The sequence below is a fragment of the Neolamprologus brichardi genome, chromosome 10 (genome assembly GCF_056152115.1).
Source record: "Neolamprologus brichardi isolate AB-2024 chromosome 10, ASM5615211v1, whole genome shotgun sequence".
NCBI lineage: Eukaryota > Metazoa > Chordata > Actinopteri > Cichliformes > Cichlidae > Neolamprologus > Neolamprologus brichardi.
The window spans coordinates 3,537,266-3,562,863 of NC_142113.1; the positions used below are offsets into that span (position 1 = coordinate 3,537,266).

General features: G+C 42.7%; 1 protein-coding gene across 1 annotated transcript; it reads right to left on the reverse strand.

Annotated features, from left to right (window-relative positions):
* Positions 1–541: 541 nt before the first annotated feature.
* wscd1b (WSC domain sialate O sulfotransferase 1b) lies at positions 542–25,598 on the reverse strand. The gene is made up of 9 exons (XM_006807234.3): positions 25,361–25,598; positions 23,709–24,357; positions 15,855–15,969; positions 14,627–14,811; positions 5,305–5,426; positions 4,323–4,500; positions 3,407–3,571; positions 3,100–3,300; positions 542–1,392 (listed from the first exon to the last, which is right to left on the reverse strand). The coding sequence occupies exons 2-9, from the start codon at positions 24,100–24,102 to the stop codon at positions 1,040–1,042; spliced, it is 1,713 nt and encodes a 570-aa protein (XP_006807297.1). The 5' UTR covers positions 24,103–24,357; positions 25,361–25,598; the 3' UTR covers positions 542–1,039.

A 25,598-nucleotide genomic window follows, 5' to 3' on the forward strand; every position in this document is an offset into this window, starting at 1 on the left:
AGTAAAGCTTACATTCACATGTGGCTGATAGAGGAGGCAAACATTTAGCTCGTTGCTGGAATCAGTTGTTTGCATCTCTGTTGCAGTGAATGAACACAGTGACAGCAGCCCTGCATGAATCTTTCATTTTCAGAGGTGTTATTTTTTTAGCAATGTCAGCGAGGTGCTGATTGTGCTACAGTTTCTGAGCAGTCTGGTGAAATTCATTCAATTTATGTCTCCTTGATATATTTCATTTTAATATCAGATACAAGAACGTGACTCAAATAAAAAATAAAAATGTAACGGTGAATGCAGAGAGAGGAATTTGCACCAGTGTTCGTAGTACTGATAGATGCAGATTCAGCCACCAGGTGGCACTGTTCCCCCAGGTTATTCCAGGAACGATTGAAAAACATCTGCACTTCTGCAATATGCAATTGCTAAGAGATCTACAGTTTGCTTTCTTTGTGACAAGCTGAACAGCAGATACACAAACCCTCCCAATGTCACCTTTGAAATGAAGACCTGTCCTCACCTGGTGACAATAAAGTGAGACACGTTTCAAGTGATGCCAGTGTGCGCAACTGCACCCAGCTCAAAGTAAACGCATTTAATGAAATAAAATGCTAATAGAAACATTTCATACAGTTTGGAGAAGTTTTCATTGTCATCACCATATTTCTGAGTCCATGTCCATATAACAGCATGCAGCAGCTCTGAAGGACACACAGATACATCCAGATCTGCTGCCTAACAAATTCTTTTCTGAGTAATCGTCATATTTGCTGCTTGCATAGAGGCAGTCCTGGCCTTGATGCTTTCATATCTGTTCTCTGTAGAATTTCACAATGAACTGAATTTTTTCTCCAGTGACCTCTAAAGAGTTTCTCTGATTCTACGGGCATTCACAGTGTGACTGGCTTATTAAAGAGTCAGGTGGGCTTACAATAGCCAGCGTGTGTCTGCTCCCCACGTAGCACTCGGTGGAAACCTTTCCTCTCACACACCTCTGCTGTACCAGTCATTTAAAGAACTACCTCGTGACCTTTTCACATCATCATCTGGGGAGGTAATCTTGCGGAAGTCCGCTAAAGTTCCTGCTCTGCAGCGCCTGGTCGACAGCATGGATGTGGGAGTCAATCATCTGTCTCATGTCGGGCGTGAATGGGTCAAAAGAGGGCCGCTGAGCCCCTGAGCGTTTGAAATGCCCGTCTTGGTTGCTCTCCGCACACAGAAACCTCTCCTCTGTCATAGTGACGTTTAGAAAGGCTGTGATGAGCCGGAGCTGGGGGAGGAGATCTCGCTGCAGCTCCTCATAATGCACCACCAGGAGGCGACGGCCAAACTTCAGCCAGCTCACAGCATGAGATGCCCACCAGGGGGCATAGCTGGAGACAAACTCTGGCCATTCTGCAAGAGAGAGGGTACAGTTGGATTATTTATAGCTAATTTGATCAGAAATCACACATAGATGTTGGATTTTATCAGTATACTGCTCCTCAGAATCTTCATTTTTGTGTCTGTGTCAGTGTTGAAGGAACTGATTGCAGAACTAAGTAAAAAATGATCATCTGTGTGAATGTTTATCTGTGTGAATGTGGAAGATGCGACTCAACTGGTTATGACACAAACTATGGGAAAAAAATATGCGTAAAAACTGTGGAGAGCTCCACTGTGTGGATATGAAACGGCAGTACAACTTCAACATAGTTACTCCCAAGGTGAAGACTATAAATCAAATGATTTCATGCACTGCAATCAGATGATAAACATCATTCATCATCGTGTGAAAAAAGAGAGAAACTGGAATGTCAGCCAGGAAGCAGGCAGAGAGGAGACAATACAGCATGTGTGCGTATGCCCGTGGTATAGACAGGCTGGCTCGTTGTTGGATCTCACTAACTGGTTGTGGAACTGGTGTTTTATTCTGTTTGCGTTTTTTGTGTAAGAGCAGCCACATACAGGGGTTGATGAGCGCATCGAGGTGTTTTTAAGTTTAAGTTTGGGACTCAACCGTGACTGAAATGAGATATTTTAACTTTTCTATAACATTCATTACGTTCTTAAACTATGCATGAGACATTGTAGTTACATTTTGTAAGAAACAAAGAAAAAAACTGTCAAGAAGTAATGCAGCGTGGCGATGGCTTAGCAGCGTGATGCCACAGCAGTAGCTTTCAGTCCACACTCATCTGTATTCTGCGTTATCCTCAGAACACTCTGTCAATAGCTTTCAGTGGGACCAAGAAACTGCTTTTTCACTGTCTTTTGAAAATCAAAGATTTTCAGTGCTGTGAGCAACATGAATGTTGTCTTCTTTAACCCCACGGTGTGGAGTGGAGGCATTTAAAAACTCAGAGCAAATAAAAACGATTAAATAGGTGAACGTAGTCCCCGTAAACTCGTTTCAGTTCAAGCGACTTGTAAAAAAGTTCAATTAAAACCTGTGAGGAGAGATATTAAAGAGACGATGTTGAGATCTGTTAGAGAAAAAAGTGAAAAGCATAAAGCTACAACCAACCAAGAACCTTCTTCCTGTGACGGCCCTAACCGCAGCGGTGCCAATAACGAGATTTACGATCCCGCAAAGGTCCGTCTGCGTACATGTTTACGGTTTCGACCGCTCCTATCCAGCCCTCCAAGATGTCACAGGTAACGCAAGCATCTGCTTGGAAAGCGGTCTCCTGGCTGGAGTGGACAGTGAACACATCGCCTATGCTCGAACATAAATCTCGCTATACCGCCCGAGTACGTGGGAACAATATGACCGTGCAGAGACTCGCCCAAAAAGCCACAAACGAGACACAATGAAGGGTGTGATCTGATGTCTGCTATGCCTGAATGCATTTTTTAGACTTTACTCAACAGATAATTGTTTAGTGGAACAAAGTAAAAAGACAACTTTTGAACAAAGTTTAGACAAAGTTGGACTTTTCTTGAAGGCTGTCTGGTGCTCAGGAGCGAGTCTTGAGTGCTGGCCTGTAAATATAAAGGTGCTTCACGACGTTCATCTCTTGTCTCTCTTGTTGTATCATCAACAGCAGAACATTATGTAGCAGTAACTATAGCAACCTTCAGCTAAGCCATAAACCACTTCATTCTATTGGACGACATCACCTTTACTCTTCCACTGGGCATCTGTGGCGTGTCCTAAGTGTCCGGCGCACTTGCGGTTGAATTCAGCCATTAAGGAGCGGTAAGGGTTGCGAATCAGCAGGATGGCAGAGTCAAACATCTCAATTTCTTTCTGCCCACTTTCATGGGTCTTTACGCAAATGCTGCGGCCGCTCTTCCAGTAGTCCTTCTCGCCTTTGAAACCTGGTACCAATGAATAAATGAATAGATAACAGTCAGCTGTAGGGCAATATTTCATCAAGCACCCACTTAAACTCTCATTTCAGGACACGGACTGTGTTCTCCCCACCTCTGTTGTACAGCGTGCCATCGAAATAGAAGCTGCCAGTGTAGTAGCCGGTCACAAGCTCGATCAGGTGTCGTACCCAGGTGTTGCCTGCTCCGGGAAAACTAGAGAGAGCCACGAGGGAACTGGATCTTTGAGGCAGAAACATCCTCTCTTTGCACCTGGAGTCTGGAAGCACAGTTTTTTTTGTTTCAGCTGTCGTATATCAGCAGAATATCAGAATATGTATGAGAATATATAGTAAGTATTGTAGCAGAAAGCCTGAAATGGAGTTTTTTCTTTACGTGTATTGTGTATTTTGTTGTACATTTATTTTATTTTCAACTTTAATTTATATATTTTTTATCTTATTCTTTCCCAGTTAAATTTACCCTTCATTCTAATTTGTGTTGTACAGTTATTTCATTTTTAACTTTAATTTTTATATTTTATTTTATTCCTTCCTAGTTAAATTTACCCTTTTTAATTTTCATATTTATTTCCTATCTTATTCATAGCCTTTTATTTTTTCTTTAGGTCACGAGCAGTTGTCTAAGCATTTCACTGCATATCGTACTGTGTATGACTGTGTATGTGACAAATAAAATTTGAATTTGAATTTTGATTTACGTGGCACAAATTGCAGTAGGATTGCAAGTCACAGATCAGAGCTGAAATTTGGGATGAAGACTGTTTTCATTTTTACTAAGCATCTGACCCCAAGAAAACAACACAGTGGTCACAGAAAGTCTCTCTGTTGGGACTTTGTTCCTTTTAGGAACCTTTTAGCATTGAAGCAAGACTGGAACTTTAGCTACACTGATGATCAGCAAAAAATGCCTGACACGGCACAGTGGGATGGGCTCAAAATAATACGTTTACAAATAAAAACATGTGCAGATGACTGACACATTTTTGCATTGTGTAATAAATATCTCACCAAGCACAGGGGTATGGTAGACTTGGTAGTGGTCAGGCTCTGTGGACGCCGTGAGTGCAGAGGCGATGGTGTGGTTCCCCACACACTGCTGGTTGTCCGACTGCTGGTTGAGACTGAAAAGAGATGACGTCCATGTACAGAAACAGTGGGGTTTCTTGAACACAGCCAGTGGGAGCTCCTACAAACCAAAAGCACAAATGTTCTTCAGGTTGTCATATGACTTGTCATACCAATTTTTCTCTCCAAAGACTTCTGATCTAGATAAGGGTGATCTGTCATCTCAGCTCAGATGCCACCTGACAGGTGGCAGAGCAGGTCAGCCACTAACCAGAAGGTCGGTGGTTCGATCCCAGGCTGCTCCAGTCTGCATGCCAAATATCCTTGGGCAATGTTGCTCTCCGATGCATTCATCGGAGTGTGAATGTTAGATAGAGCACTTAAGAGCTTAGAAGAAGTGATTGGGTGAATGAATTCATTGTATAAAGCGCTTTGAGTGCTCAGACAGAGTAAAAAAGCGCAATATATAAGAACCAGTCCATTTACTCAGCTGAAAAAATCTGCAGAACATCCCAACTCTCTTATTTTTCCTCCCTCTGCCAGGTAGCAGGAGGTTAGAATGCTCAATGTCACAACACGAGGACACTGGAGCGAAACTTTTTTGGAAATGATATGCATGCATAAACACACCGCACGGTGAGAATTAATCATATTGCAGTCACTGCCAATATTTCTACCATCCATATTTCTGTTTTTTTTGGAGGCGACACAGCTGCACAGAGTAAGATCTCAGTGCAGGATGCAGAGTATCTACATCTCATTACAGACACATTAAACCTAAAATATTCATCAAAAATCCAGAGAGCTCTGCGCTCCTACATGTGTTCTCCAGGGAGAGAAGACAGCTCCCTGAGTGGAGAACCACAAGCAGAGTGTGCAATAAATTGATCATCATTTCTGTAATTTGCAAAGGAGAAATTCAAACCTTATCCGTGCACGTCTCGATGCAGGACTGCGTGGTTAGGTTCGGCTGGAAGGAGTAGACGGGGAAGGTGCCGATGATGCTTTTCAGCAACTTGAAGCAACCCCGGTAGTGCACATTTCTGACTGCAAGGAGGAAAAACGCACACGGGGATGATAAGGAATAGCGCTCTGCTAGTGACTGCAAAACACATTTGAAGGGTTTGCCTTGCTTTGGTCAACATTGGGGAGCATTTATTTCTATACAAACAAGTAGAAAATGTCAGATTTTCAAAGAAATTTAAATCCAAAGGGTTTCTGCGATAATTATCTTTCCATACTTGGCTGAATTCTGGTACACAGTGTAATACATTCACAAGTCAGCTGCAAATCTCCAGAGACGCCGAAGCTTCCAGTCATGAATATTAATATTGTTTATGATCATCAGCTGCTTATATAATAGATTCGCCCTTGACTGCAACAGGAAGAGGGTGCAAATCTTTACACAAGTGAAGACAGCTGTTATAAGAAAAAGTTATGGATAATCATCATAGCTGGATTTGTCGTGGTCATTGTGGGGCTAATACACAATTAGTTTAGTTCAGTCAAGAGTTTAGTCATAAAACAAAGAAGAGTAATGAGCTGTCAAAAAGGTTTTAAAAGGAAAATGAAGCATTGAGCATCCAGAACAGCAACACAGGTTAAAAGCTTGTCATTTTAAAAGTGGCAGATTAACTTTGTGCAACATCCTGCTAAGATAATACAACTTTAAGTATGTCAAATAATATACAGTCAGAGGTTTATGGACACTCATCATGGGCATGAATGTCATGGTAATTTGAAGCTTTTAATGATGTCTTTGAACTGTTTGTTTTTCAGGGTGGAATACAGGATACGTCTTTAATGACTATAAAAATAAGTTTACATTTATTTTGGATTTTCCCTAATGCACACAGACTCAAAAGTACACATACAGGCTGAAGTACGTAGATATATACTCTTAAATATTTTAATAAGTGGTGCTAAAAGTTCTATGCTGATTTTTAACTTTTAACAAGACCAATGTAATTAAGTCTTTGCTAGCAATCATGGTAGACTATACTGGTAGTTTCTCTTTGCCAGCACAAAAATGATTTAATTTGACAGACGTGACTGGACTGACCAAGACTCACAGCGATAACAGCAAGAAGGGGAACTGTAGATCAGCATGAGTAGCATGGTCTCTTACAACCATTTCTAAATAACTGCACATTCCAAGATCATCAGTTCAAACAATTTTATGTACAAGTTATATACAGTAGATGTGTCACCACTTTGCCAGGATATGGAAGAAGACCTAAACTCTCAGCCTCACCCACATAGCAGACAGGTCTGGCCCGGATCTGGTCTCAAGCCGGCACTGCTGGCTGACTTCTGGCATGGTAAGTGGTATGTCATCCAGATATGGGCCAGGCCCATGGTTTGGTTTATGTGGCCCAGGCTCATAGAAAGCAGGTCTTCCCCAGATCCGGCATCAAGCTGGCACTTCTGACTGGGCAGGGTGTATGTCAACCAGATGTGGGCCAGGTCTGGCAATGATGCACTATTTATGTTCCTATTTTCCTATTTTAGTTAGAAGACCCAAATGCCATGTTGCAATACTATACTGCTATGGTATGGTTTCAAATGCAGGTTTGACAGGCTTGTGAGTGTACACTTTATCCAAAACCTAGTGAGGGTTTACTCATGTTCATCACCAGGTAGCTGTAGGTCAGGAGGTCGAGCAGGTCACCTACTGATCGGAAGATTAGTGGTTTGATCCCTGGCTCTTCCAGTCTGCATGTCAAGAGTGTGAATGTGTATGAATTAGGGCTGCCACAAACGATTATTTTGATAGTTGACTAGTCACCGATTATTTTTGCGATTAGTCGACTAATCAGATCATCATCCAGTGGACGTAAAATGTACAGCTTATTGCACCAGCAGCATCTGCTCTTATATAACTATCATTAGCTTACAGCTTTAAGTGTTTCAGGTATGTGCTAACTAAAACTAAAGACAAGATGATAGTTTATTGAATTTTAAGGAAATTTGCAGATTGTTTCGGTGAAGTTTAATAAACTCCTTGCTATCTAAAATATAACAGGACACCGGAGTATATTCTCGAGCAACTCTGATAATCAGTTGTCTGCTTGATGTTTATTCAGCTGTGTAAAAACTATAACTTTAATCTCAGCCAAACCGATTTACTCAGGAACAAATAAAATACTGAAAAAAAAAACAAACAATAACATTTTTAAGTTATCTAAGTGACTTATATATGTTTCACCTGAGTAGCGAAAGACAGCGGTGGGTTGGAAAACGATTTGCCGGGAGTCCGGTGTTCTCATTGGCGCTAGTGAGCCTTGCCCCCAGCTAGCTATCGAGCTAGTGGGTAACAGACGTCTCCGAAAACGTCGGAGCGCTTTTGAAAATATGTGGTGTCTTGATAAACTGAGCAGATATTTGAGGTTTACACAGCTACATTCTCGCCTGAAAATATGTTAAACGTTTATTTTGTGACCCAGAAAGAATAATAAGAGTAATATTAAAACTAACTAGCTGCCGCCATTGTTGGAAACTGAGCAGGGCTGCGCTATGAATTCTGGGACAGTTTCTTCTTCGGGGTTTAACGGCAGCTGGCATCCTTGTACATGCAGTGCTGCCCTCTTCTGTTTCAGTCTGTTATTACACTCTTAAATCCTACTACTTATTCCTGCGTCTTTTGGGATCTTACAAAGCTTCAAACGACGTGTTGACTATTAAATTAGTCGTCGACGATTTTGATAGTCGACTAATCGTGGCAGCCCTAGTATGAATGCAGTTAGGAAGCACTCAGTTTAGAGAAAGTGCGTGATTGGGTGAATGTGGCATGTTGTATAGAGCACTTTGAGTAGAAAAGCGCTATATAAGATTCACTGTCATGTTACTTTTGCACTATTATGTTCTGGCACATGTTGGGCTGATTCAAGTACACATTAGGCTGACATCTGAGGCCAGAGCTGAAACTGTTCTGGGCCAGCACAGGACCACCAGTGTGTCTGCAACTGGCCTTGTGCTGGCCAATGTGTGGGCCACCTCTGGCAAACCAGATCTGGGCCAACAAAGGGCCGTCATTCTTTGTGGTATGTGGACCATGTGTAAGCACATTGTGTGGGCCAGATCCGGGCCTTTCCAATTTTGCTATGTGGGCATATGAGAGGAAATTGAATGGGTGTATTCAGTAACCACCAACGCTGAAACCTGTCATGAACTGAAAACCACTGGAACACCAGCGTCACTGTCTACAGTGAAGCAAGATTCACATTGCCATGGTCTAAGACGGTGTCGACCAGGAAAGAAATCCTTGCTTCTTCAAACTGAAATTTGCAGATGATCACAGAGATAAGCTATTATGGTCAGATCAAAACTTTTGCTATTTCACCATAATGAAAAGAGACATGTTTGGGGGTGACAAACCCAAGAACTGGACTTGACCCCAAAAAAATATCACCAGTCAAATTTAAAGCTACACTTGGCATAATACTGCAAAGAAGCAGAGGAGTGGAATAACAACAAAGCACAGTTGCCAGTTACACAGTAACACAATTTTGTCAAGATCATCTTCCCAGAGGAAGCAATGGCATGAAAAATAACAAAGAACAGGATGTTGCTGTGTTATCTTTTTCTTATTATTTTGCATTACAAATACTACAACAATACCAGAACCAACAGGATTTGTCACTCATGCATGTCTGAGCATCAACAGATGACAGCTCGCAGATGGCTGTCGCAGCAACGCAGCCCGCTTTCTAGGTGTGCATCAGACAAATATGATGACCGCAGGAACGGCGATGGAAGGATTTGTCAATTTAAACATCAGCCAAAGAAATGCTGACACATCTCAGCCGGTCTGTCACACAGTCTGAGATGACTCAGACAAGTGGAGAGTAAACACTATTACATGCATACATTTTCTTACAGAAGGAGTTCAGTGCATTTTATTTTGTTAGTAGCATATTAAATGTTTGCTCATTATTTATTCATGGTTTAAATATGTGCTCGCTGTTGCTCCATTTATTACTTAATTTAGTTTGCATTAGGTGTAAACCTAATACAATGCATCATTTTAGTCACAAGTGGCATCGGTTCATTTATGCAAATCAGCTCAAGCTGTTTGTGTGTGTGTGTGTGTGTGTGTGTGTTGATGTGCGGGCTGATAAATACCTTTTTATGATAATCCTTCTTGAATAAAGCCCCCACCGTTTCACACACCTTCCCCTTTCCTTCTGTAACACTATGCACTAAGACAAATCCTTATCCTATCCTGCTGTGCTTTTCATTGTAATTCACTTAACTTTCTTCTTTGCTCCCAGCTGTGAATCCCAAAAGTTATCTGATTCTTTGGTTCATATCAAACGTTTTCATTTTTTCCAGAGTGGTTAGGTTAGACCAGACAGTGTTGGGAAGGTTACTTTTAAAATGTATTCCATTACAGATTACAGAATACATGCCCCAAAATGTATTCTGTAATGTATTCCGTTACGTTACTCAATGAGAGTAACGTATTCTGAATACTTTGGATTACTTAATATATTATCATGCTGTTTACAACTACATGAATGTACTATTACTGTGATTTATTACTGTTACTGAAGGTCCGCGGCTCCGAACCGTAGTAAAGGGACCTCTGGCTAATACGGTGGGTTCTGTGTCGGGCTCGTAGCTGAAAACTAGCTTTACTTTGTTGTCTGGGTCAACTTTGCTAGCGAGAGACAGAGAGAGGCGTTGAACAGCTGCTCCAATGGAACTTATTGTTTTTGGAGGAAAACACGAACACGGTGTACAGTCGAGTCTTAATAGCTTACTTACAGCTGGGCTCGTCAGGCTCTCTTCTTGGCTGCAGTGGTTATTATTATATTTACATGCTTCCAGCTCCCGTTTCTGCTCCATGACAGCTCGTACTTTTCCTTTTTCTCCCTCCCTCGCTCACAGACACATAACGTGTATGGCAGTCCATTCTCCCTGCAGCAGGGACTACACTGCCCATGATGCTACATTCTTTAGAGCTATACCTGTAGCATTCTGCCTATTAGCTTAGCACAACAACAACAAAAAGGCCTCTCTCACCCAGGAAACACGCAGAGAGAGAGCGCCACCCTGTAACCATGGCAACCGTAATGCTGCCACCTGGAACAACAGAACGTAGCTGTCAAACAAAACCCAAACAGTCCTGACCCGCCACAATATGAAACAGGGAAGTACCGCCGTGTAATCCATTTATTTCAACAAAGTAACTGTATTCTAAATACCACCTTTTTAAACGGTAACTGTAACGGAATACAGTTACTCATATTTTGTATTTTAAATACGTAACGGCGGTACATGTATTCCGTTACTCCCCAACACTGAGACCAGAGATGGGCAGTAACGCATTACTTGTAATGCGACCACTTTTTTCAAGTAAAGTAAGTGATTACTGTTGGAATAAAGTAATAGATTACTGTTACTTTCTAGTAAGCACGCTGCATTACTGCGTTACTAAACCAGGATTTTGTTTGTGAAAGTGTCTCATGACAATGGCGTACGAGCGTGCGATGTCTGTGGCAGGCACAGCGAAAAATTTAACTTCAAATCTGATCAAGCACCCGGCACGCCACCACGGGAATGTGAAATTCCAATCCCCTCCATGACATGACCGCTGCGGCTCCGGGCAAACCTCCACAGGCCCCACTCCTGCTAAACAACAGAAAATAGATTCAAGAGTGACAGGACTTAGTGCTGCTGAATCTTTGATTTTGATTATTTTCTGCTGTGTTTTACACAGCAGAAAAAGAGTGAGTGTAAACACATTATTATTATTACATTATTTTATTGTCTCCAAAAGTTGATTCTGTTCATCTGGACGTAGCGTTTTCTGGGAGAAACGTTTCATCACTCATCCAAGTGACTTCTTCAGTCTCAGCTGACTGCAGGTTTCCAATCTTATAAACAGTATATTTGCATAATGCCTCCACTGACACAGCGGCCAGGGAGGCAGAAGACCAGCACATCAAAAAGGCTCTGAGTAAATGTGGTTATCCCAGCTGGACTTTTGTCAAAGCTGGAAAGGCACCTAAAGAAAGCTCCAGCCGATCCAGGAGGGAAGGACAACCGCTGCCCAAGCGAAAACCTGTAGTGATCCCGTATGTGTCAGGAGTATCGGAACAGTTCAGACGCATTTTTTCGAAACACCGGGTCTCTGTGGCTTTTAAACCCCAAAACACACTGCGCCAAAAATTAGTCCACCCCAAGGATCGGGTCCCCCGACACAAACAGAGTAACATAGTGTACGCTGTTAAGTGCAGGAGGATTGCCAGGATTTATACATCGGGGAAACCAAACAACCTCTGGTGGAGCGGATGGCACAACACAGAAGAGCTACCTCGTCAGGCCAGGACTCTGCAGTCTACTTACACCTACAGGCCAGTGGACACTCTTTCAAGGATGAGGATGTAACATCCTGGACAGGGAGGAACGCTGGTTTGAGCGTGGAGTCAAGGAGGCCATTTACATGAAAAGGGAAAAACCATCTCTGAATCGAGGAGGGGGCCTAAGGATACATCTATCACCATCTGACAATGCTGTGATTGCAGCCATTCACCACCTCTGTGAATGGGACTCATGGCCATTGATCAGTGGTTGTTAATCAATGGTCATGAGAATTTGCACAATTATGATGAAGGAACTGACCTCACAGCCCATTGTTCCTTCATTGGGCTGGTTTCAGTCATTATGCAAATGTACTGTTTATAAGATTGGGGAAACCTGCAGTCAGCTGAGACTGAAGAAGTCATTTGGGTGAGTGAGGAAACGTTTCTCCCAGAAAACGCTACGTCCAGATGAACAGAATCAACTTTTGGAGATTTATTTTCCTGGATGATTGAGAATGCATCAAGACATTATTTTATTGTATATCTTGGAAAATGCAGAACATAGGTTTAAATGTTATATGCAACAATCAGAGACTGTTGGATATAATTTAATTTTTGCTTGATGCATAAAAGTTTAAAACTAATAAAACAATTTTTTAAAAGTGACTTTTCCATTTGATTCAATTTTATATGATGGATTATGCAGAAAAAGATATATTTGGGTTGAAAGGCCTAATGCTTTATTACTTATTCAGGTTGTGTATCATGTTTTTAAAAAGTATCTAAGTAATAAAGTAACTAATTACTTTTGAAAATAAATAATCAGTAAAGTAATGGGATTATTTTCTTGGAGATGTAATCAGCAATTAGTAGCTCAGTACTTTATTCAAGTAATTGGCCAACACTGGGTTAGACAAAGCAAAGTTATGGTTAAGTATATGTAGACACATTTAGAGGAAGTAAATGACGATAAAACCTTCAGAATATGAGTAATGTCGGGTGGTTCCAGACCAAGGTTATTATCGTTAACGAAAACTAACGAAATAACGAAAACTAGAAGTGAAAAAACATTTTCGTTAACGGAAGTAAAAATAAAAACAAAAAAAGGAAAACTAACTAAAACTATAATGAGTGTTCACAAAACTAACTAAAATTAACTGAATTTATAGCAAAAATGTGTTTAGTTTTCATTGATGTGTGCGTGTCATACAATAGTCAAGGGTGAAAATGAAGTTTAGTTTACAGATATTTTTCTTGCTGTGTCTCATTATGCCAGCAGGTGGCAGCACGTTAGTCGAGTCGTCTGTGTCGCTGCTCCGTCCACGCGCAGAATCGTGTCAGGAAAAGTCGGGAGCCAGAGTCCAATTTGGGATTACTTTGAATATGACTGTGTTTTGGATAAAGCAAGTGTCTTGTAGTGGAAAGAGACAAATTATGAGGGACATTTCTAAAGGGAAAAAAATCCCACAAACCTTAAAGTGCACTTGAAAAGCTCACACAAGAAGGCTAACCTAGCTTACCTTGAGAAGGTAAGGGAGCACACTCAACCCTCATCCCCAGAAAACAGAAGCTAACCCCAGGCAAGGCAGCGTGATGCATCCCGAGACAACAGGACGGGGATATCTACACAACTGTGTGAGTCAATTACCTTCAAAAAGTTTATCAATTCACTTGAACCAAAATTACGAACACCCGGTGCTGCGAGAGTTAATAGTCTCATTGGGGCCAAGATATACATTTTATAGTTGCCTGGTATCAATGGTTGTTCATCTGCCTTTATTCATTTATTTATTTATTTATTTAAAGAACCCATAGGTGGGAATGTGAGTTGTCTGTCTCTGCGTGTTAGCCCTGCGACAGACAGGCGACCTGTCCAGGGTGCAGTATGGTAGCTGGAATAGCAACATACCCAAGGATGAGCAGAATGACTGATATGATGAAACTGGGATTTTGTTACACTTAATTATTGCAAACACAACTAAAACTATAACTGAAACTAATCAAAACTAAACTGAAACTAAGGATTTTCAAAAAAATAAAAACTAAACTAAACTAGCAAACAATTGGTAAAAACTAATTAAAACTGATATAAAATTGAAAATCTGAAGTCAAAACTAAATAAAAATAAAAACTAATGAAAATTGCAAAACTATTAAAACCCTGTTCCAGACAAAAGATGATGAATGTGAAAGATGCTTCTCTGGTTGTGTCTCCAAAACAATCCTCCCTCATCACATCGACAACGCATCCTCACTGACCAACAAAATATGAATAATGCACCGTGGAAGTGACACGCTGACCAACTTGACAACATCCAGTCCTCGAGAGCTACTGTCCTGCAGCTTTTAGACACATCCTTGCTCCTACACACCTGAATCAAATGAACGACTAGTTACCAGGCCTTTGCCAAACGTGATGGCATGCTGAAGAGGTAATCCAATCATTTGATTCAGCTGTGTGGGAGTTGGACACCCTGCACTAGAGAAAAGAAAACAACAAAAACTGATGGCAGTATACCTCTGAAACGTTGGATTCACCAAAGAAGAAAATGTTGAGTTGAGACAGTAGAAACTTTGGATCCTGTGGTACTAAATTCAGTTCAATTTAAACTCTGTTTTATTCATACAGCACCAAATCACAACATCCTTTATGTGGTAAGGTCAACCCTTACAATAACACAACTGCTATCTATACCAGTCATCTGATTGTTGGCGCTTTCTCTAAGTTAGCTCCTGAACAGAGGAATCAAATGTGCTGTATAAGGCTTTGGTTGCACAGCGGCATGTGGCAGCGTTATAGATGGTGGTGTGGGGAGTGCATAGCTTTAACTTTTCTGTGTTGTTGTGTTTTGAGAATTTAACTTCACTCATCTGCGGAGCCCGTGTAGGGTATAAATAGTAAACGGTGCCGTGTCTTCCCAGAGGGAAATCGACTCACATTTTCTGTGACCTGGCAGCTGCTCCTCCACCTTGTATATGGAGAGACGGCCCACGCCGCCACAGGGAGACCCCCTCTCACCCCGACACACCAGACTACAATCCTCTTCCGGAGCCCGAGGGCTGCTAATCCGATTCCCGCAGTGGCACTCGGCTCCGAACTCCAGACCTGCAAACTGGTAACCACTGCACACACACACACACACACTGATAGTTATTGCCCTAGCCAATGGCAATCCATAACCTGAAGCTATTGCCCTCTGGCTATGCTTTCCCACAGGACTTTCGATAACATTTCAAACTCATCATTTAACCCAAAGTTTCCGGGCTTACACGTCCAGTTTCCCCGTGATAGCCATCAGTGCTTTTCATTCTGCACTCTCCTGACTGTGTAATGCCTTCTTCTGGCTGCAGTGCAGTCACCTCTGATCTGTACTTTACATATCAAGGCTCTTGTGACTCATCCCCCTTTCCTCTTCCTTTATCCAGGCTCCTTGGGAAAGACAGAGACCTCATCAAAACTGACCTTTTCATGTATGTCCTTTGAAGCTTGCTCATAAATTGCCTTGACTTTTTACTTTTGCTCATCGCGGTAATTGGCTCGCTCAGGTAACGAGACTGCCTTCCATGTGGACAGGCAGAGGGGGGGGGTTTGCATTTGAGATGGAAGCGCCAGCTATCCGCCTGGCAGCATCCATCTGTCCTCGGCTGTTCCCGTCTCACTGGGGACGCACTGCTTCCTGGCTGCTAACATATAAAAAGGAATAATTCAAGCAGGTCGTTCCTTGAGTGGTGTTTGAAAAATTCCACCTGTCTCTACATGTTTAATAGCAGGTTTGTTGAGGATGTGGCAGCGCTGATTACTCGGCTCACGCTGACCCAGTCAGAGACTTTCACACCGCAGCACGTCCACAGGAAAAGCACATATCTAACCACTGATTTATTCACCGACTGCTGGACTCAGCTCATTAAGCGTTCTATAACACACACACAAACACCTCCCTTCTTCCTTTTTCTGCAACAGATCGAGCCTTCTGTCCTGGCCTGCTCTTCATTCTCCCCTCTCTCACTCCTCACCCCCTCATCGTTTACTGTCATCCAGCCACCTGGCTCTCCACTATAGCTCAAAACACAGGAGGCATTCATGGAGGAGACTGAGATCCAAAGCATTTACTCACACAGCGAGCTTTCTGTGGTCCCTTCACAGGAGCCCGCTGTGAGCGCATTACCTTTCCGAGCAGGTGTCTTGACACAAAGAACTGGTCATTTTGCGCAGGTCGTAAAGCATGGTCCCTCCCAGGGCTCGATCACTAGCGTTGTGAAGGAAGCATCCGATGTAGGTTCCTATACGAAGAAAAGAAATGTGAAATTAAAATTCATTCAGGCAGAAAAGTCCTGTGGTGGCACTCAGCGTGCGCAATCACAAAACCAAGGCAGCTGAATGAAAAGTACACATTTATGGTCAAATCTAATAATAAAAAAGGAATCGGGTACTTGTCATTCAAGAATCAGACAGATTTCCAGCAACGCATTTCTTTTTTCTTTTATTTGACCTTGGAATTTTCCCTTAGTTTTCGCCTATCATCCTTTATTGGCCAAATTAAACTGAGTGACAGACTCATAAGCAGTGTTGGGAAGGTTACTTTTAAAATGTATTCCATTACAGATTACAGAATACATGCCCCAAAATGTATTCTGTAACGTATTCCGTTACGTTACTCAATGAGAGTAACGTATTCTGAATACTTTGGATTACTTAATATATTATCATGCTGTTTACAACTACGTGAATGTACTATTGCTGTGATTTATTACTGTTACTGAAGGTCCGCGGCTCCGAACCGTAGTAAAGGGACCTCTGGCTAATACGGTGGGTTCGTGTCGGGCTCATAGCCGAAAACTAGCTTTACTTTGTTGTCTGGGTCAACTTTGCTAGCAGAGACAGAGAGAGGCGTTGAAAGGCTGCTCCAACGGAACTTATTGTTTTTGGAGGAAAACACGAACACGGTGTACAGTCGAGTCTTAATAGCTTACTTACAACTGGGCTCGTCAGGCTCTCTTCTTGGCTGCAGTGGTTATTATTATATTTACATGCTTCCAGCTCCCGTTTTTGCTCGATGACAGCTCGTACTTTTCCTTTTTCTCCCTCCCTCGCTCACAGACACATAACGTGTATGGCAGTCCATTCTCCCTGCAGCACGGACTACACTGCCTATGATGCTACATTCTTTAGAGCTATACCTGTAGCATTCTGCCTATTAGCTTAGCACAACAACAACAAAAAGGCCTCTCTCACCCAGGAAACACGCAGAGAGAGAGCGTCACCCTGTAACCATGGCAACCGTAACGCTGCCGCCTGGAACAACAGAACGTAGCTGTCAAACAAAACCCAAACAGTCCTGACCCGCCACAATATGAAACAGGGAAGTACCGCCGTGTAATCCATTTATTTCAACAAAGTAACTGTATTCTAAATACCACCTTTTTAAACGGTAACTGTAACGGAATACAGTTACTCATATTTTGTATTTTAAATACGTAACACGGTACATGTATTCCGTTACTCCCCAACACTGCTCATAAGGTATAAAAATAATCACCATTAGCACCACTGACAAACTAAATAATGTCCTACGTAGTGCCTCGCAAACTTAGAACACATTTGTTTTTTAAAATCAAACAGAAATGAGACAAATTGTGCATGTCCATGTTTGTGTTTGGTCCATGTTGCACACACACACACACACACATGTTGACACACTCCTCTGCAACTTGAAATGGCATCTTCAGTTTGGCTCCGGACACATTCTCCAAGACTGGCAGAGCGTCATCACTTACTCACAGTTATTATGCACAGCAGCATGTATTGTGAGCCATAACATCCAACTAAATTATAACATGGCAAGGCTTGATTTATCCAGCAATGTAGATGATTGGTATTTCTGCATTACTGTGAACCTATTTACTTCCACTAGAATAAAAATCACCCGTGCAGAAAGAAGGATGTAGCGCATAATAGGCTACGGCAGACTATTATGATGTGCTGACAAGATTAAGGCGCCATATAAGATGTAACCCAGATTCAGTCTTTGATGTAATCCCTGTCTTTGCCACATTGCAACATCAAACTCTGCTCAGCTGACACATTAAAGTTTTCTTTATAAATTTCATTTTCGGCGTGCGAGGGAGCTGATGCATTTCTTTGTGTGCAGATTTAACTTCCATCTTCCTCCTCGAGTCTGACACCATTATGTTTTGAGGCCACATGCTAGATGTTGTTAGTCCTTAAGGCACTGAGTTTTTGGTGGATGGAGCGCGTGCACATACTTGGCTTTTAGGTTTATTTTGCAATCCCTAACATGAATTTACGTGTATCGATGTTTATAGGTTTTAAGGACACGAAGGCTTTCTGTTTTCACTTTACTACCAGTGGCGAAATAGGCCGAAGCCGACTGGTCAAAGAGAGGATTTAATAAGTGTTAGAGGTGCATGTGACGGGGACTGATGGAATGTGCAGCAAGGTGAGCAGACAAGACGGAAACACGCAATGGGCTGTGAAATCTCTGGCAGGCCAAGCATCACCGTATCGAATTTGTGATTCAATCAGTCTGCAATGTCTTCTGAAGCTCGTCCAGCCTGTTGTGCTTGAGTCAGGCTGAGTCACCAGCCGCCGGTGCCCAAGAAACAAATGCAGGAGTAGCTGCTGCCTCAGAGTACTGAAAGGCTGGGACCACCAAAGAAGAAACTCAAATGGCATCACCCAAGGTGAGGCCCCTCTATGCCTCTCAGCTACCCGGTGGTGCAGGTCATTGTTTTAATCAAAGTGAGGAAGAGGCCCCGGGCAATAGCAGCTCAGGGTTAATGGAGGGAATCAGCCTGAATTCCCAGACACGATAGAAACGACTGCACTTTTGGCTTGCCACTGTGCTGCTTTCTTAAACACCAAGACAGATGGCTGAGCTGGAGCTGATTCTTCCCCGCAGGATTGGATGGAGGAGGCTAATGACAGGATGGCCAAGAATGAGGACATGTGCTGCTGCCACGGGTAGCAACTGTGTGTGTCCATTAAAGTCCGCTGAAGGGGGTTCATAGCCTCGCTGCTGGATCTACATACTAAAACCCTCACGAGTGTGAGCGGCGTCATAATAAAGGACAACAAAGAGGGTTTCGACGCATTACAGGCTGACCTGAGACAGGATGAGAGGAGGATCATCTCAACGGGGTGTCGGACGCTGAGAAACACAACACTCCTAAGACTGTTAAGACTTTTTCACACACACACGCTGCAGCCCCGAACTTGTCTAGACATTATGCGGAGGAGCTGCGTGTCAGAATGATGCACGCTCTATACAGCCGCCACTGCTCGCCTGAACCAAACCGAGCGTTTGCAGTAGTGAGAAAGCATTTAACAAGGACAAAATCAAGTGCAGCATTAATTCAGGGAAGCCACAAAGTCAAGCTCAGCTGCAGATTAACTGATTTCAGTAGCAGCACACATCCGATACACTTCCACATATCCAAATGGTTATTTCATAGAGGGCATGCTATTTAAGCTCCTTATCTGCAAACCCACCTTGTAACCGACCTCCTGCCCGGCTCCTCTTTTTCTGACTTAATCTCCTGTTTCTGTTTCTGACTTATTCGGTGTCATATCTGTTGTCACTGACGCCAGCTCTGTTCTGAACTGCTCCTCTGCCTAACTCAAACAGTCCACATGGCTCCAGGAAAGAGCCATGGTGCAAAATATAAATGACTGCAGATGGAAATAGCTTTTCTTCTTTGTCTGAAGTTCAGAGTTGCCAGTCACATCACAGAGTTAATGCAGAGACCTATTACGTTCACATCAGACTCCCAGCGAAACCAAGGGGCAACTTGGACTCTTCCGTGTGCCTTTGGGCTTCGGGAGGACACGGAAGCATGAGTACAGACCACTGCACCGCTGCCACCTGTGTGTACAAATCACTTACAGCACCGAGTGAAACTTTACCAGAGAATCAAATACTTTGTGATATCTCCATCTACACATCTCTCCTTATTTGTACTTTACATATAAATACATTTGTCACTCATTCCTGCAATGTGTAGGGTTTGCAGCAGCAGATACAAAGTATTATACATCTCTGACGTTTATTATAAGATGTTTGAACAGGTAGAGCTCCTGAATCCATGGATATATGAAACTGAAAATGCATGTGCAAACTTCTCCATCTGACTGTGTGATGTTATTACTGCTGCACCCTCTGCGTGAGAGCAGCCACTGAATAAAGATGGGATAAAGACTAAAATCATGAAAATGCCTTTTGGGATTTTGCACCTTTTTGGAAGTCCAGAGCGGAGCGGGACTGATATATCAGCAGATTACAGCCAATAAATGAGCTACCATAGAGAGACATGTTTAACCACCTCACCTTGTCTTGTCTTGTCCTCACATTTGTTATTAAAATAAAAAAAATCTCTTTTAAATTATTTTTATTGTAAGTATTTGTTTTCATTATGTGATTAATACAAACAGAGGATGGTAAGTCATGATCACATTTTTAAAATTCAGATAATGTGTGCTGGCCTGAAGCTTTTGGGCTTCAGTCCAGAGATTTAAGCCGTGAAATTTGGATAACGAGACTGTTTTGGATGGGTAAGAGCTGTTTAATGGCAGCCTACCTTGGCTGAACCACCTTATGATAGTCCTGATTTAGCTTCTTATTACTGCTTGACTCACAGTAAGTAGCAGCATTTCCCCTCTCCATTACACTGCCTATTCTACTAAATAGGAAAGTGATTTTTAAATAATTTTAGACATGGTGCTGCAACTGATATCGATGTGATACTGTCTCTAAGACTGTACCTACTTTCATTATAATTTAATCTTTCTATTAACTCATTTGCTACCAAGTCAATTAACTGTCATAGGTTTTCTTTATTCAGCAAGTAGTCCACAGTGTTGGGAAGGTTACTTTTAAAATGTATTCCATTACAGAATACATGCCCCAAAATGTATTCTGTAATGTATTCCGTTACGTTACTCAATGAGAGTAACGTATTCTGAATACTTTGGATTACTTAATATATTATCATGCTGTTTACAACTACGTGAATGTACTATTGCTGTGATTTATTACTGTTACTGAAGGTCCGCGGCTCCGAACCGTAGTAAAGGGACCTCTGACTAATACGGTGGGTTCTGTGTCGGCAAGTAGCCGAAAACTAGCTTTACTTTGTTGTCTGGGTCAACTCTGCTTGCGAGAGACAGAGAGAGGCGTTGAAAGGCTGCTCCAACGGAACTTATTGTTTCAGAGGAAAACACGAACACGGTGTACAGTCGAGTCTTAATAGCTTACTTACAACTGGGCTCGTCAGGCTCTCTTCTTGGCTGCAGTGGTTATTATTATATTTACATGCTTCCAGCTCCCGTTTCTGCTCGATGACAGCTCGTACTTTTCCTTTTTCTCCCTCCCTCGCTCACAGACACGTAACGTGTATGGCAGTCCATTCTCCCTGCAGCACGGACTACACTGCCCATGATGCTACATTCTTTAGAGCTATACCTGTAGCATTCTGCCTATTAGCTTAGCACAACAACAACAAGAAGGCCTCTCTCACCCAGGAAACAGGCAGAGAGAGAGCGTCACCCTGTAACCATGGCAACCGTAACGCTGCCACCTGGAACAACAGAACGTAGCTGTCAAACAAAACCCAAACAGTCCTGACCCGCCACAATATGAAACAGGGAAGTACCGCCGTGTAATCCATTTATTTCAACAAAGTAACTGTATTCTAAATACCACCTTTTTAAACGGTAACTGTAACGGAATACAGTTACTCATATTTTGTATTTTAAATACGTAACGGCGGTACATGTATTCCGTTACTCCCCAACACTGGTAGTCCAGTACACAAACATTCACAATAGCAGCAATCACATCTCATCTTTCTGCTTTTCTATTATTTTGACGACACATTTAAAGGTTTATGCAGAAATATTTTTCCTTTTGCAGAACTTTAGATGAAAATAGTGATGCTTGTTTTATCTCGCTATGCTAAATATGAAGGTGAAGACCGTAGGCTGCTAGCTTAGTGTAAAAACAGCTAGCATGGAGATTGCTACTTTGGTTCTCATTTGAGGTAAGATGGCCAAATGTCAGTAAGATCTCCAGTTAACATTTTTCACCTTTCTGTGTGTGTGTGAATCTGCCATCACGGTGGAGTTTGTTTGCTTAACACAAAAGCTAAACGGTGACTTTGTGGGCTGCTATTTACAGAAATGCTTTTTGATCAGAAGCAGTGACTTCTTGGAATCACTCCACTAGAGGTTCAGTGAGATATTTCTTGCCTCAAAGTCCAGCAACAGCAGCTGGAAGCTGCTGACAAGACCCACCAGCGTCTGGTTTTTATGTTAAGCTAGGCTAAAAATGTGTTAGTCATGGTGGGAAGTGACTGCAGCAGACGGCTGCCCATCCACGAGCCTGCTTGTGCTGGAAGTTTCTTCCTGTTGAGAGGGATTTTTTCCCCTTCCCACTGTCACCAAGTGCTGGTTCATAGGAGGTTGTCTGATTGTGGGGTTTTCTCTGGGTTACTCGAGGGCCTCTTCCTCACATGATAAAGCACCTTAAAGTGACACTTGTTACGATTTAATGCAATAGAAAGACAATTTAATTTAAATGTATTTATTAAATATTGCATTTACATGCAAATGGTTTTCATTTCAGTGTCAAATACATGTTGTGGAATTCGAGTGATTGCTTCATTATTATCTGGACTGATATCCTGAAATAATGCATATACTTCAAAAATACACTTTTTTCTCAGCCCTTCAATCGGCTACTTTCACAGGGCCTGTGGCACAATGGACTTGGGTAATTGAATTCTGTGTCCTGGGTAATACTTTTTAAAAAAGACCCTTTGCCAGATGGCTGTTACTGAAACTGATCTCTTTCTTGCCTCAAACATTTTTCTTCTGTATTACCCTACTTAGTGACTGAACGGTCATGTAGTGTCTGTTTAAAAAAAGGATTAAGAGCTTTTACGGGATGCTTTTCAAGAATGGGCTGAAAGAACAAATGTTCCACCGAAGGTAATTCCAACGTATTTATCATTTCAGCAAAATGGCAAAAAGGCGCTGACAGGCACAGTTAAACAATAGAGTAAATCTCCATGGATATCTCAAAGTACTCAAGTAATGGTGAGAGCTCCTTAGCAGAGAGTGCAAGTAAGAAATTATATCGTTTTTTTAGCTTCATAATTACTAATTTATTTTCTGGAAGCTACTTTAGTGCTCGCCTGCCTTTTTTTTTTTTACTCTTCTGGTTTCGAGAGGATCAGTGAGCTCTATCTTTCATCTACAAGATCTGAAGCAACCAAATGTAAAATGTTATATAAATGTATAATGAAGCTCTTCTAAATGTTCTAAGGTCATGATTATCTGTTCATAAATGTCGAATGAAGCTTGTTGTGAGTGCACTGTGTGAGTCCTGTGCAGAGAGTGCGGTTTCCCAGCCTCTGGCTATCTGAACAAAAAAGAAAGCCCAAAAATAGAAAATAAACATGCATATGTGCTCCTGATATGTTCTTCACGGGGAAATCCGTCGGCTCAATATGCTCATAGGGTGTTTTAGTCACTTTTTCCCCCAGAGTGTTGTCATAGACTTTGTAATATATGTTTTTAATTTAATGGCAGAAGAGTTGTCCAAGCTTGGCCACGGTCACCTGTGTGGCCTTCCTACGGTTTGTGAGAAGGTCACGCAGGTACGAGTCAGTGACAAAGCAGAGGTCCCGGTGTTTTAGAAAAGCAGATCTAAAACGTGTTAGAGTGTTTAAAAGCCCAGCTGTACATTCTCAGCAGAAGTCATTGGAGAAGATCTTTTTCCACGTAAAGAATGGTGCATTTGTTATGATGCACGTTAATGGCATCAACACTTCACTGGCACACTAATACATCTAAATAGGGCGACGCAGTGGCCAGTGCTTGTTTTGTCTGCTGGCTAGTTAGCTATACTAAAAACAGCAGTGAAGCTTGTCGAGCCACAAGTGATAGAGGCAAGACAGTGTCAGCTCAATGTGCAAATTCATAGCTGTGCACAGTTATTTACCTTTGTGCCTGCTGCTTCTCTGGACGGAGACTCTTTGCTCTGGACTCTCTGGCAGCAGACTGTGAAACCAGCGATGATGCAAGTGTTGGACCCCCAGGCTTCGGGAAGCAGTCCAGTGTCGCCCTCCTGCCTTGGCTCCCCCTCCAGACGCAGCCTGAATGGCAACCCATCTGGAGCGTGCCCTCATGCCCAAGCCTGCAGTCCTGAGGGCAGTAGGAGGTGCAGAGAGGGACCACAGGGGGGGCAGGCTGGCCAGGTTTGGCTGAGCCACTCTGATGCTGGAGCGCTGTAGAAGCAGGATGCTGCCTGCCATCAGATAGGCGATGCCCAAGCAGAGCAGCAGCATTTGAGCCCGCTTCAAGAGGCAGTGCAGCTTGTAGAAGGGTGCCACCATTCCTATACTGTTTACTGTCTCGCAGCTCAGTGGAAGGCCATTTGACGAGTAAGGAGAGACAGCAGATCTGTAACCTACTTAGAACTTCATAATAATGACAAGACCTGTAGGATCTAGCAGAGGTGCACACATCGTCTTGGTCCTTTTGGAGCCACAGAGTCGGAGATCCGCAGTGTAACAATGGATGTATCACACCAGAAAGATTTAATATCCAACGCTGTGGTCAGTGACTCCAAGGGGATCCTTGGGTGTAAGCTGGGGGGAGAAAACAGAAAAAATAGCAGCAGCTAGATTTAATGCAAGTGTATTTCTCCATATGTCAGCACAATGAAAAGGAAAAGATGAGCCCGACTGGTGAATTAGATTCACGGCTTATGTTGACATAGCGGCTTGTGTTTCTGTCTTGCAGCGTCTTGCAACAAATCCCATGGTGCGGCTCCATTGCTTCCATTGTTCGCATTTGTTTTTAGATCACATTGCTGCCCAAAGTTGCGATTCCTGATTTTAAAACGACACCGAACCTTTGTGGTTTTAAAGTGCATTCTTATCTCCCAGCTTCCAAATCTCAACTATCACATGTGTATATCATGTGATTAAAACTGTCTGGAGAGCGCATTATGGGTGCTTATGAAATGGGGATTATCATAGCAGTGTGCGCAGACAAACTCTTGCCTCATCCGTGGAGGGATGAATAAGTGATGAGTGGGGGGGAAACATGCAAAGATGAGATGTTGAGGGTCGCTGAAAAACACTGTGGTGTTCGCAGTGTTCTCTGAAGCCTGACACTTTGACTGAAGAGTGGAGCAGTGAAGTGAACATCCGATGAGATCCATTAATGCCTCGTTGTCTCGGTGGCCGTCACACACCGTCATGCCCTTCAGCTCTACTTTTCATCTAAGGCCTTCTAAGACACACTCCACCACCCCCCCCTCAAAAAAGTAGGGGTGCGGTGATGCTCCCTATGATAGAAGCAACAGTTTGCTCAGTGAACAGTCTCCGATCATGTCCAAGTGCCCAAGTTATGTTCAACTCCACGTTTTTACGCGTAAAATAACTCGCGGTTGTGTATTCGAGGTGAAAAACAAAGACGCGTGGCGGAATTGATTTAGTGGAACGGGATGGGAGGTTGAAAGGCAAATGAATCACAAGCGAGAGTAAACACGCATCACCTATTTAAGAAGCCGAGGTCTTCCATCTTAAAAGCCCCTCACTGTGCCTCCACCATTTACAGTATTGAATGTTGGACCATGCGGCTTACCTTCAGCACCGGAGCGGCGCGGCATCCTTCCACTGCGCGATCACTTATCAGTTTATAGCCGTTAAGATCGCTGTTTTCCTCGCTTTATTGTGCACCGAGTGTGTCCTCGGCGTTTCCCAGAGCTGTTATATAAGCTCGCTCTCCCTCTCTCCCTCTCTCTTTCTCTCAGCCAGCGCTGCTTTCCGTCGCCCCGAAAGGCTGGCACGGCGATATAAAGCGCAGGCAGTACGTGTGTATG